Source organism: Solanum stenotomum, chromosome 9, assembly GCF_019186545.1.
Source record: "Solanum stenotomum isolate F172 chromosome 9, ASM1918654v1, whole genome shotgun sequence".
NCBI lineage: Eukaryota > Viridiplantae > Streptophyta > Magnoliopsida > Solanales > Solanaceae > Solanum > Solanum stenotomum.
The window spans coordinates 52020356-52033191 of record NC_064290.1 but is presented as its reverse complement, the minus strand read 5'-3'; the positions used below and the strand labels follow the sequence as shown (position 1 = coordinate 52033191).

Below are 12836 nucleotides of genomic sequence, written 5' to 3'. Positions count from 1 at the left end.
AAATGATTAAAAAAGGCGTGAATCATGGTGAGGCTATATACATTATTCCCACAAGTCATTATGGAGGATCCTGTAAAGTTTTTTGCAAAAAAGTGCCCGAAATTCATATTACCAAAATATTCATGTACTAACACACATGAAAAATTAAGAAAATCGTTTAATTCATATTGAGTGGCCGCTAAATGCTAAAAAAGTAGAATGGATCATGGTGAGACGATAGGTATTGTTCCATGAGGTCAATACGGAGGGTCCTGTAAAATTTTTGCAAAAAAGGCCCAAATTTCAAATCATCAAAAAATTTATGTACTAATCCACACAAAAAACTAAGAAAATCACTTAATTCCTGTTAAGTGGCCCTTAAATGTTAAAAAAGTGGTGTAGATCTTGATATGATGAGACAAAAAGTATTGTTCCCACATGTCATTACCAAGAGTTTTGAAAAGATTTATGCAAAAAGAGAGTTCGAAATCCATATCATCAAAAAATTCAAGTACTCACACACGAAAAACTGTAATACCCTATATTAAAATAAGGGCATAATTGTCATTTAGCTCTCTTTTTTTTTAAAAAAAGATCAGAAATTAAAAAGGGGTGGGGGAGGGGGGGGGGGNTGAAAGCCCTAACAGAAGCAGTAGCAAGCTGCAACTTCAGCGATCAAAAGAAAAAAAAGGACTCTTCTTGTTCTATAGTGCGCGAACGAACGAACGAAGGAGAAACATAAATTTAAATTGAAAGCCTTAGCTCTCAAACTAAAGAGAGAGGTGGAAGAAGAAGAAGAAGAACGAGAATAAGGTAAGTTTCTTAACTTAGTCTAAAGGTTGAATTTGTATCTTCCATGACTATAAGATTGGGAATTGGGAAGTTAAGAAACATGGGTTTAGAAGAAAAAGAGGAAATTTATTTCATTCTTATGAACCAAGTGAATATAGTCAATGATTTTAACTGTAAACTTTGGTATTGGGCTTATATGCAATAAGAGTAATTGGGCAGTAAGGTTAGGTTGATCTTTTTACAGCGAGAATTGACCAAGAAGAGACTAATGTGTGTGATTAAAGCACTAATTAAGTGATTAGGCAGATTTTGAATCAACCATGAAACCTCTAGGGCTGGATTTTTTTTTTAATGTAGTATGAATTACCTAAATGAAGGAGTTAACACGTAATTATTATGAATGTGATTATAGATTGACCAAAGGAATTCGTACGGAGTAATCGAGTGGCAAGCTTGGTAACTCAACACAAGTACTGTGAGTAGTAATCTTACCACAATTGATGTTTTATAACTTGCATGACTTTCACATGGTTTATAAAGCAAATGTGTTACTGAATGTTTTAAACTTGCATGTGGAACAAGTCTTTTACTGGATATGATACTGAAAAGATCATTTGAAATGATCTCATTCTTACAAGATATGATTACTGATATTGAAAAGGTTTTACACTTATTTGAGAAATAGTATTTTGACAGGTGATTGTTAAACTTTGAAATGTTCTGATTGATAAGATATAAATGTTCTATCTGATTTTGAAATGCTTTTATAGATTATAAGAAAAGTATAAATAGGAGTAGACCTTGATTAATCCCGTAGCTAACAGCGGGTTCGTTAGACCTGGTGCACCTTGTAGTTCTGATTACTGATCAAGCCCTTGCTAGTGGGAAGGTAATACTAGTATACTGTTACTGATATCCCTCGAGTAGGGATCTACTGTTATGAATAACTAACTCCTTTATGAGGAGTTCACTGTTATTGGTTACTTCTTAAAGAGAAGACCACACTGATTACATGATTCATCCTTGGAAACCTCCCAGCTATAAGATTTGATATGAAAATGTTCTTTTTCTGAGTTTGCTATTATGTATTTACATTGATTTTGCTTATATGAGGCACCTAAGGTTGAATATTGTTATTGTTTCTGAAAGAGCATTGTTTCATCATCATGACTGTTACACTAGCATATTTTCTGACTTGTCCCTCATTAAAATGGTTGTGGTTAAGTATTATTACTCACTGAGCTAGCATCTCACTCCTCGCTATTTGTTTTTACAGAGAATTCAAGTGGTATTGAAGAGGATTTCATTAACTAGCGTGTGAGTTGGTAGCATCTGGCGAGCCCCGCATTGCTTCGCATGGCAAGAGAGCTATTGATTTGTTATGTTTATTTAGTTTCTTTTAAAAACTCTTAGAGTCGCTCCATTTGTCATTCTTTTGATTTGAGTCAAGATTAGTCCTTCGAATTGTAGTCAAGTGACTAGTTTGGAACTTTTTCCGTAATTTGGAGATGAATTGGTTTTATTGCGTGACAATTTGATCATTGATGGATATTATATGGTGGTTTATAATTGCTATTAGTTGTGTTATAAAATTATGAGACAGGAAAAATTCAGGATAGGCCTAAAAACAAAGGAAACTCTGCTCGACTTTCTGTAAAATTCTGGTGAGGCTTGCTTTGAGATTCTTCCCCTTAGCGCCGGTCATGATCCTTAATTGGGTCGTGACAAAAACTAAGAAAATTGTCTAATTCTTGTTGAGTGTCTTCTAAATGCTAAAAAGTGATTGGATCATGGTGAGACTATAGAAATTGTTCCTCCATGTTATTATGAATGGTCCTGTAAAGTTCTTTGAAAGAAAATGTCCAAATTCCAACAAAATCATATACTAATTAACACGCACAAAAAAATATATGCACTGTTTATATAATTTTGTTGAGGAATATATTTGATTTGACGGTCTCATCATAGGAAATATTTAACTAGTGATATATTCACGTTCTAGTGAACGTTTTTAAGGATAGTTTCTAGGCGAAACCCAAGGCAAGCCCCCAAAAAAGTAATGAAGACTTTAAAATCTTGTAGTCATAAATTAAAGATCGAGGTGTATAACATATCAAAATATCGTTTCAGTCTTGTGGTCTTAAACATGTCAGACGACGAGATGTTGGAATTGAAGTATTGCTACAATAGAAAGTGACATTCTTAAAAAATAAAGTTTACACTTTTGCATATACATACAGAAGACCATAATTCTACATGAACAAGATAGATTTTTGTATTCACCTTTCACATTGTTAAAAATGTACCTCAACTTCAAGCATGATTGAGTCCATTGGTCTTTTTAGCTTGTTGATCCTCCGAGACGATTTTCTTCCAGAACCAATGCTTTTCCCAAAGACGCATCATCTCTTCAATTGGAACTCCCTTTGTTTCGGGCAAGAAGAGATAGATGAAGATTGTCATGACAGCAATCCAACCGGAGAAAAATAGGAAAATCCCGAACCTCATAACACATAAAAGTGAGAGGAAAGATTGTGCTATTGCAAATGTGAAGAACAAATTCACAGTAACTGTGATACTTTGGCCTGCTGATCTTGTCTCTAAGGGGAAAATTTCACTTGGCACTGTCCATCCAAGAGGCCCCCATGAGTATCCAAATGCAGCTACAAAGAGGCAAATGAAAACAACTACTATAATCGAGTAACCTCTTGATAGCTCCTTGTCACTACCAAATTTGAGTCCCAAGATTATCGCAACAATAACCTGTAATAAGGATAGCAAATTATCTTTCATATGATATAACCGATCAATTTAACTTCTATATACTGACAGTGACAAAACTTGGCCTCAGGTGATAGGTAAACGCTCAAACTTTGAGTATGTAGATCTATGACACCTCACACCTCAACTCATCTCCATTGCGTTAGTTGAACATTCCAACTTTTTTTTTTTTTTGATAAAAGTAACAGTTAGTTGAACATTCCAACTTACAAAATGATTATCTTGACACCTATAAGATTTATGTGTCACGTCAGTGTCCGAGGTCCACGAGACATAGACGAGTTGGAGTGTTTAGTTGTCAGTTGAGAACAAGTTGAGAAGTCTAGATGTGCACTCACAAAGTTGAAGTGCTTACTTGTCAGCTGAGGCTAAGTTCTAGTGTTTGTATAGCATTACGCTTAACTTCTATATAGTGACAGTGAAAAAACTTTTACTACAGATAGATAACTATACAAGGCGGAAGAACGATGTACTTCAGAAATTCTAAAAAGATCAAGCAATGTGAGCCTTAGGTCCTGTCGTTCTTGATTGTGAATCAAGGCGAAAGGTCGGATGTACTTGTTCAGGTCTGGTCATGAACAAAATGATGACATTCTTTTTGCTATAGAAAGGAGAAGGGAAAAGGCCAATTTCCTTCCCGAAAGATTTGGTTAGTTTGCATAGATTTCTACTTTCCTTAGGCGAGTTTCTTGCCTGACGAAAAGAATTACAGATAACAGTCCGTAAAAGTGGAAGAAGTAAGTAGAAAATCTTTACCTGGCAAATGATCATTTGGATTCCACCGGTAATAAGAAGAATTCTTCGACCCCATCTATCNGATTTATGACACCTGAACTCATCTCCATTGCGTCACTTAAACATTCCAACTTACAAAATGATCATCTAGACACCTATAAAATTTATGTGTCACGTTAGTGTTGGGTGCCCACGAGACACAGTGGGGACGAGTTGGAGTGTTTAGTTGTCAGTTGAGACCAAGTTGAGGACTCTAGATGTGCACTCACAAAGTTGGAGTGCTTACTTGTCAGCTGAGGCAAAGTTTGAGTGTTTGTTTATGCATTATACTTAACTTCTATATAGTGACAGTGAAAAAACTTTTACTACTGATAGATAACTATACAAGGCGGAAGATCGATGTACTTCAGAAATTCTAAAAAGATCAAGCAATGTGAGACTTAGGTCCTGTCGTTCTTGATTGTGAATCAAGGTGAAAGGTTGGATGTACTTGTTCAGGTAACGAACAAAATGATGACATTCTTTTTTGCTATAGAAAGGAGAAGGGAAAAGGCCAATTTCCTTCCCGAAAGATTTGGTTAGTTTGCATAGATTTCTACTTTCCTTAGGCGAGTTTCTTGCCTGACGAAAAGAATTACAGATAACAGTCCGTAAAAGTGGAAGAAGTAAGTAGAAAATCTTTACCTGGCAAATGATCATTTGGATTCCACCGGTAATAAGAAGAATTCTTCGACCCCATCTATCGACAGTGGCCATCGATACAAGTGTAGATGAAGCAAGAACCGCACCAGTCAAAGCAGAGGAATACAGAGAGGCAGATCTTTTAAACCCCATACTCTGAAACAATACTGGGGCATAAAAAAGTATGATGTTAATGCCTGTAAGTATCTGAAATGTCGGCATCAAAATCGCCATAATTAACTGCGGCCTGTTTCTCCTTTTAAGAATGTTTCTAAATGGATGCTTAACCAAACGTGCTAATTCACTTGCATCCACCATGTCTTCGAATTCTGCGTCTACATTCTCGGTTCCTCTTATCCTCTCTAAAACACGTCTTCCTTTAGTTTTGTTTCCTTGTTCTATTAAGCTGTTCGGTGTCTCGGGAAGAAGCATGCCTCCCACTGTCATAACGAAAGCCGGCGCTGCTGCTAAGCCTAATGAAAGTCTCCATCCCCATGGATGGAGTTTACTTGTTCCATAGTTTATCATGTTTGCTGTAAAGATTCCGAGCGTTGTTGCTAATTGAAACATCATGTTCAGACATCCTCTTAGGTGTGCTGGTGCCATCTCTGATAAATATAACGGAACTGCCTTCAAGAAGTGACACAGAGTTGAAACATTTATCTTTAAAAAGTTCCGAGTAACTTTTATGAGTTTAACTTGTATACACTGACAGTATAAAAGAATTCACGTACTATCCAATCACCTATATTACAAGTAATTGTATATTAGTATGCTGAAAACAAGGCATGCTACCTTGCTATAACATGCTAAGATACAGTGATAGTGTTAAAAATTGTCTCGAACACGAGGCAATGTGATTTGATTCTTTTTCCAATTTCATACTTATTCATTTCTCTCAGTCTTACGAGAAGACAAACATGTGTGATTCAAGAAAGTTCTTTATAAAAATCTATGCTTATTGAAGGTAATCCATCTTTTATTTTTTGTATAAATAACTTAATATAGCTGGCATGGTCGGTGAGGATTCATATAACTGGTCTGAACTTGCTTGGGATTGAGGCGTACTTATTGTTGTAAACAGATAACAGAATAGGAACACGTAACAGCTAAATTTCAAGGTGAATTACCTGGTTGCCAAAGCCAATGCCAACACCTAGCATAATTCGTCCGAAAAGAAGCATGCCAAGGTTGATAGCAGCGGCATTAAGAACTGCTCCAAGAAAGAAACTAATGCCACCGCATATTATACTTGCACGACGTCCATGGTTCCTTGTGATAGGAGATGCTACCAGAGATGCAACTAAACCAGCCATGTACAAAGACGAGGTAAATGCAGCAAGAACTTGGTTATTATACTTGCAATAGTTGTCTTCGTGGACGTGCTGCTTCTTTAGGTATACAGAGTAGAAGAATCGTCGAAGAAATTCATCCATCGATGTCACTCCCCCTGTTATCTTGCATGCAACGAAGATATATTTAAGTAAATAAGTGTCTGTCCTCTAACAATTTATAGTTTCAGATTAGATGGTCACACATTAAATTCAACATAGTATCAAAGCAAACAAACAGATAACAGAAGTCCTTCGTTTGAATCTCTAAGCTTTAGATGAAATTAGTCGAACATTTCAACATTAATGACGCAGTTCGTTTACTCTTCAAATGGAAGTTCAAGAAGTTCCAGAGACTAACTGTAGAGTAGTCATAGCCATCCAGCCCAGTCTGCCGGAGGGGCAGGTGTAATTCATGCTAGAATTTTCCAAAAAATACAGCTTCACTCGTGTCGAATCCTTCAAAAGTATGTACTTTTTAAAGGATTTGACATGATTAAAGTGGCATTTTTAAACTCTTAAGACAAAACAGTCACACAATAATTCAACATGGTATGAAAACAGGCATACGTTCGTAATTTTAAATGAGATGGTCACACAGTCCATGATAATGCTGAAAATGATCATACAATTAAACAAAATTATGAAGTAGTCTTTTCACTCTATAAGTTGAGAATCTACAAACATTATAAAATCTCAGCTCGGTGCACTAAACTCCCACTATTCGTAGAGTGCGAGGAAAGGCCAGACCACAAGGCTCTATTGTACACAGCCTTACCGTGCATTTGTGCACATTTATAACAAGCTGAATTTTCCTTTTAAAATTTTCAAAAGGAAAATTTATTTCTGATCCATTTTCTGTTCTTATTAGTTACAATTTGCCACTTTTTAATCTTTGTTATTTCACCTTCTTTTTTCGATAATAGTGGAAGTTCCAGAGGATTAGGTATAATTCATTGCTCCAATTTACCAAAAATGTCACCTCATTCGTGTCGGATTCATAAAAATGCATACTTTTTAGAGAATTTGACACGGGTGAGATGACATTCTTGAAAAATCCGAGCACAGGACTGAGCCCCTTTTTCCAAACAAGGAGTGCAATTGAACACATTGTTCGGATCTTTCAAAAATACTGCCACCCCGTGCACAAATCCATAAGAAATTACAATTTTTAAAGGATTTGACACGAGCATGATGACATTTTTGAAAAATCTGAACAATATAACAATAATTCATCTTCTTCCAATTCTAGAAGCCTCCTCCTAGTCTCCTACCACATAGCATAAAAAGATAAGGAAAAGCTCTTCTTAGCTCTTTTTAAAATGGGTGGATTAAACTCATTACTCATATCATGTGGTTGCACCGTGTCAGATCCTTAAAACATGTAAAAACATGAAAAATTTAACACATGTACACTAACATTTTTGAAAAATCCGAACAACATATTAGTAATTCATCTTTTTCCAATTCTATAAAAGGAAAAAGGGAAAAGTTCTATTATTTCATCATCAATTTATAAACTAAAATTACAATAATTTTTTCCAATAATTATCATAATTAATCACCTGAAATTCCAATATCATATCCAAAGAGTGAACCTCCAACTGCAGCAACAATACATGCTATGATGACATAAAGAGTGAGTTTTCCATTGTAATTTTCAGCTCTTTCTTTGTTTACACCAATTGAAGCAATTCCTCCTCCTGCCATCTTCAATTTCTTGAAAAGAAGAAAAAAAAACTATGAATTTAGAAGAGAAATTTTGTTAAAATTTTCTTAATAATATATGTACATTTGTTCTTTCTGTTCTCTCTCTTTTTTTCATTTTGATTGACTTGAATAGTAAGTACTTTTCAATGGGTAAATCATTTAATATAAAAGTGCCACTCGGTTTTAATTTGTTTGTCTTATTTATTTATTTTAGTCAGTTTTGAATAATAACTTATCTTTTTAATCTTTTTAATAATTGTTTAGTATTAAATTTTTATGTGACATGTTTAAATCAATAAAATTAAGTTGAATATATTTGACATATATTTAATTTAAGATCACAAGATTCAGTTTTATTTTATTTTATTTCTTAAATTATGTGTGTAGTCACTATATTATAAATAAATCGAAATAGAGGGAGTATTATTTCATCCATCTCAATTTACGTGATTTTTGCTTGTTAAAGAGTTAATTTGACTAATTTTTAAAGCTAAATTGTATCAGATTAACATAATATTTTAGAAATAAAATTTACATATTTAGAAATAATACGAAAAGTAACTATCAAAAACAATTTTTTTTCAAGTTAATATGAATAAAAAAATATGTGTAGACATTGAAATTTTGTGGGACTCTATAAGATGTGTTCAATTTGAGTGTGGACTCTACAAATTGTGTTCAACTCAAATTAGGATTCTTGGAGGGTACTCAACCCTAAATCCTAGTTCACGCCTATATAAATGGTACAAAATTCTCTTAAAAGACATCTGAAATATCCCATAAACTCTTGGGTATTTTTAAAGATCAAGATCTCGAATATTCCACAAAAGTCATGGAATATTCATATAAAGGTCAAATCTAAATCATCCTAATTCGAGAAATACGCCACTAACGACCCTCGAATCATGGATAAATCTTAGGAGAGTAGAATCAAGGGAGGAACAAAATTATATCCGCAATCTTTATCAATAAAATTATGTTTCTTCATGTTTTTTTGTGATTGTAATTTATTTTCTATCACTTTAAAATTCGTTGCAAACAATATGTATTTTATAATATTGCTCAAAATTCATAAAAGTTGAATCATTTATAAGAGATATAAGTGACACAAATTCAGATAGGATGGAGGAATACTAGTTTAGTTTTTTTAACTTGAATAAAGTAAAAAATACTACCTCTGTTTATTTTTTTAAATTCTGTAGAGTCTATTTTTAAATATTTTTATTTCTCTCTTTTTCATTTTTAGTATAATGATATCATATAAATTAAGACAGTTAACGAGTACGAAGAGAAATTATATTTTACTTTTTTTAGTGTTAACTACTTGGAGTTAATAGTCTGTTGAATTTTTGTACATTTTGGCTCTTTTCTTGTAAAGAANAATTATGTTTCTTCATGTTTTTTTGTGATTGTAATTTATTTTCTGTCACTTTAAAATTCGTTGCAAACAATATGTATTTTATAATATTACTCAAAATTCATAAAATTTGAATCATTTATAAGAGATATAAGTGACACATAAATTCAGATAGGATGGAGGAATACTAGTTTAGTTTTTTTTAACTTGAATAAAGTAAAAAATACTACCTCTGTCTATTTATTTTTTTAATTCTGTAGAGTCTATTTTTAAATATTTTTATTTCTCTCTTTTTCATTTTTAGTATAATGATATCATATAAATTAAGACAGTTAACGAGTACGAAGAGAAATTATATTTTACTTTTTTTAGTGTTAACTACTTGGAGTTAATAGTCTGTTGAATTTTTGTACATTTTGGCTCTTTTCTTGTAAAGAAGTTATTTTTGTCAAAATCTTTTTTACTTGTCAACTTTCATTTATTTTTGTCTCATATATGTGATTAAAATTCCACATCTACCTCATTTATTAAATTTTAGACTTAACAATGGCCAAATTGGACAACTTGCTATTAGTTGCATAGCCACTAGATAACAACAAAAAATAAATGAAGTGATGTTTCCAGATAAGAATGTTGTCTTATTTTTGTTTGATATAAAAAAATAAAAAATAAAAACTTTTAAATTTTAAAGTTTTAATTAAAGATATATAAATCTTATAATTTTAAACATATTAAGGAGAAAATTGAATTAAAAAATTGTCAGAAATGAAAAGATATATATTTTTTATACAGACTAAAAAAAAGAGGGTAAACAAAGAATATGATTTAGTGGATAAAATTAATTTTTTAATTTAAATTTGAGTTTTATGTAAGAATTTCTTTTGACAAAAAAAGTTTTTTTTCCGAATAACACTACGTTTTATAAATTTAAATCAATCAAACTCTAGTATAAAAAAATGAAATAGAGGAAAAGGACAAGTTATACCTATCATAGAATACATAGATAGAAAGATATAGTTGATACGCAAATTAAACGTGGTCCATATAGGATTGGAAAAAGTTTTTCACCAATGTATCAATTTTTTTTAAAAAAAGTTCTTCTATTATGATTTTTTTGTAAAATAACAAAAGTAGTTAGATGGATCCACATAGATAATAGAGATTATTATTATTTTGTTAATGTAGATATTTTTCTTTTGAATTTTGGTTAATTTATTATTTTGCATGACTTCTCAAGTTGTTTTTCTTTATTCGGTGTTTGGAGTCTGTATTGAAGACTCGACTAAATTCAGATTTAGCTGGAATTGAACCGCGATCGTGTGGGTGGTCACACTCGCTTTGTACCAGCAGTACTAACTGCCTTTTATGCTTTCCATGAGAATACTTTTATTTATATTTTAGTTTCTTTCAGTTTTTCAAAATAGATATATGTATATATACATAATTTTTTTTGAAGTTAATGGGTGCATGTGCATCCCTACCTTCACATGTGGATCCGCATCTACATATCGTACATTGTAGAATCGTTCAAGACTTGAACTCGAAACCTCTATTTAGGGTGGAACCCAGTATGCATTTGTCACACAACCCATGTTGGTGACTTGTCAAGTTGTTGTGATGATGGTAGTAACATGGTACATCGTGGCATCATCTATCTTTTTGCATATTTAAGAAAGGCACCTTTAAGAAATGAGATTTTTTTCAAGGTGGATATTTAATTAAGGGTGTTCACTGTTCAGTTGGATATAAATAATATTAATTTATTTATTTAACTAAAAAGTAATGGATTTATAATTATACTTCGTTAGTTACTAGGAAATTAATAAAGATAGTTTTGACTTTTTGGTATTGTGTCCATGAATTAATTATTTCATGTTGTTGGTGCCTGGTGGTATATTTAAAACAATACGCCAACTAATATATTAAATTATACATGAACTAAATTACAACCGAACAATTGATAAAATTATATCAAATATTTTGTATATCAATATTATTTTTCTAATACTCTTACCAAACAACCCCTAGTTGGTCAGAGTTATAACGACTCCATTTTTAAAGGCAGAAGACTAGAATGGAAATTAGTGAAACTGATGATCGGATCAGAAGGATCTAATGTATGTAGTCTTTGTAAAAATAGTATTTGTATAATTTAAACTTGTGATATCTTGTTTGACCCTATGTATAGACTATAGAACATAGTTTTTCCTAATTATAATTTAAAATTTATGATTGAAAATTCATTTCTTTTTAACATATTAGATTCTAAACTACTCCTACCTTATACAGATTCGATGAATTTTTTACAATAAATTAAAATTATTAAATTCGATCAAATTCGTAATTTGTACTTCACCTCCGCACGTAAATAACACATAACACATTATACAATATCCACTAGTTTGAAATATTGTAATTCAGATCTCAATTTAACATAAGAATATATACTATCCAAAGTACTATTTTGGTAGAGTCTAGTCTACTAGGATCAATAAAAATTCATTTCATAACTCTTGCACAACCAATAATTGACTGATTTTTTTTTTACTCCTTTCGCCGGGAGTTTTCACCTTTGCTTTCTTGGTGATTCGAATTTACTATTCATAACTTTAAAGTTGAAGGTGATGGATACTCACCATCTGAGCAACTCATTCTTGTCTTTATTTTCTGTTTGTCATCATATTCGATATTTTTACCAATAAAGCAAAAAACCTTTTTAACTAATAATTTCTTATGATCTCTTTAATTATAATCTATATTTATTTTCCGTAAAACTAAAACAATATATTGTTTTTAAAATGGTATTTCCTTCGTCTCAAATTATCTGTCATGATTCATAAAAATAATTATCTTAAATTATTTGTTATGTTAGAAGTTCAAGATAGGCTCTTTTTCCATTTTATCCTTAATAGTAATTGTTCTTAAGATTATAAACACCTCAATTATTAAGTGATAAATAATATAAAATAGTCCAAACTCCTCCCAATAAATATTTTCGGAGGTATAAAGGAGAAACACAAAGAAAAAATTTAAATGGGGAGTGAAACACTTTAATAAACCTTTTAAAAAGGATTGCGTTCATGGATTGTGACGTGCATCATATTTATTAACTTAGTGAAGGACATGCAATTTATACATTTTAAACTATGGTGAAATAAGTATAATATTAGACTACAAAACAATAATATTATTAGACTACAAAACAACCAAAAAGGAAAAAGAAATAGAGGATATTAGAAATACCTTAATTTATTTTGTGTGTACATGTAGCACACTTAAAATAAAGCTCCACACATCTCATGCTTAAAAAATTATTTGATCTTTTGTAATCAAGAAAACACCTTTCTCGAACTGGTATTTAACTTTTCAAATATAAAAAAAATATAGTTTTATTAGTCACATCAAAAAATTTATTTTGTATTTTATCGTCTTCGGTAATAAAGAAAATACTAGTCTTTTTCAAACATTTA

General features: G+C 31.7%; 1 protein-coding gene across 1 annotated transcript; it reads right to left on the bottom strand.

Moving 5' to 3' along the window:
- Nucleotides 1-2956: 2956 nt before the first annotated feature.
- LOC125876354 (sugar carrier protein A) lies at nucleotides 2957-8108 on the bottom strand. Its single transcript, XM_049557533.1, has 4 exons — nucleotides 7865-8108; nucleotides 6099-6418; nucleotides 4972-5598; nucleotides 2957-3534 (listed from the first exon to the last, which is right to left on the bottom strand). Exons 1-4 carry the CDS (start codon nucleotides 8007-8009, stop codon nucleotides 3085-3087), a joined length of 1542 nt encoding a protein of 513 aa, XP_049413490.1. The 5' UTR covers nucleotides 8010-8108; the 3' UTR covers nucleotides 2957-3084.
- Between the last annotated feature and the right edge of the window lie 4728 nt (nucleotides 8109-12836).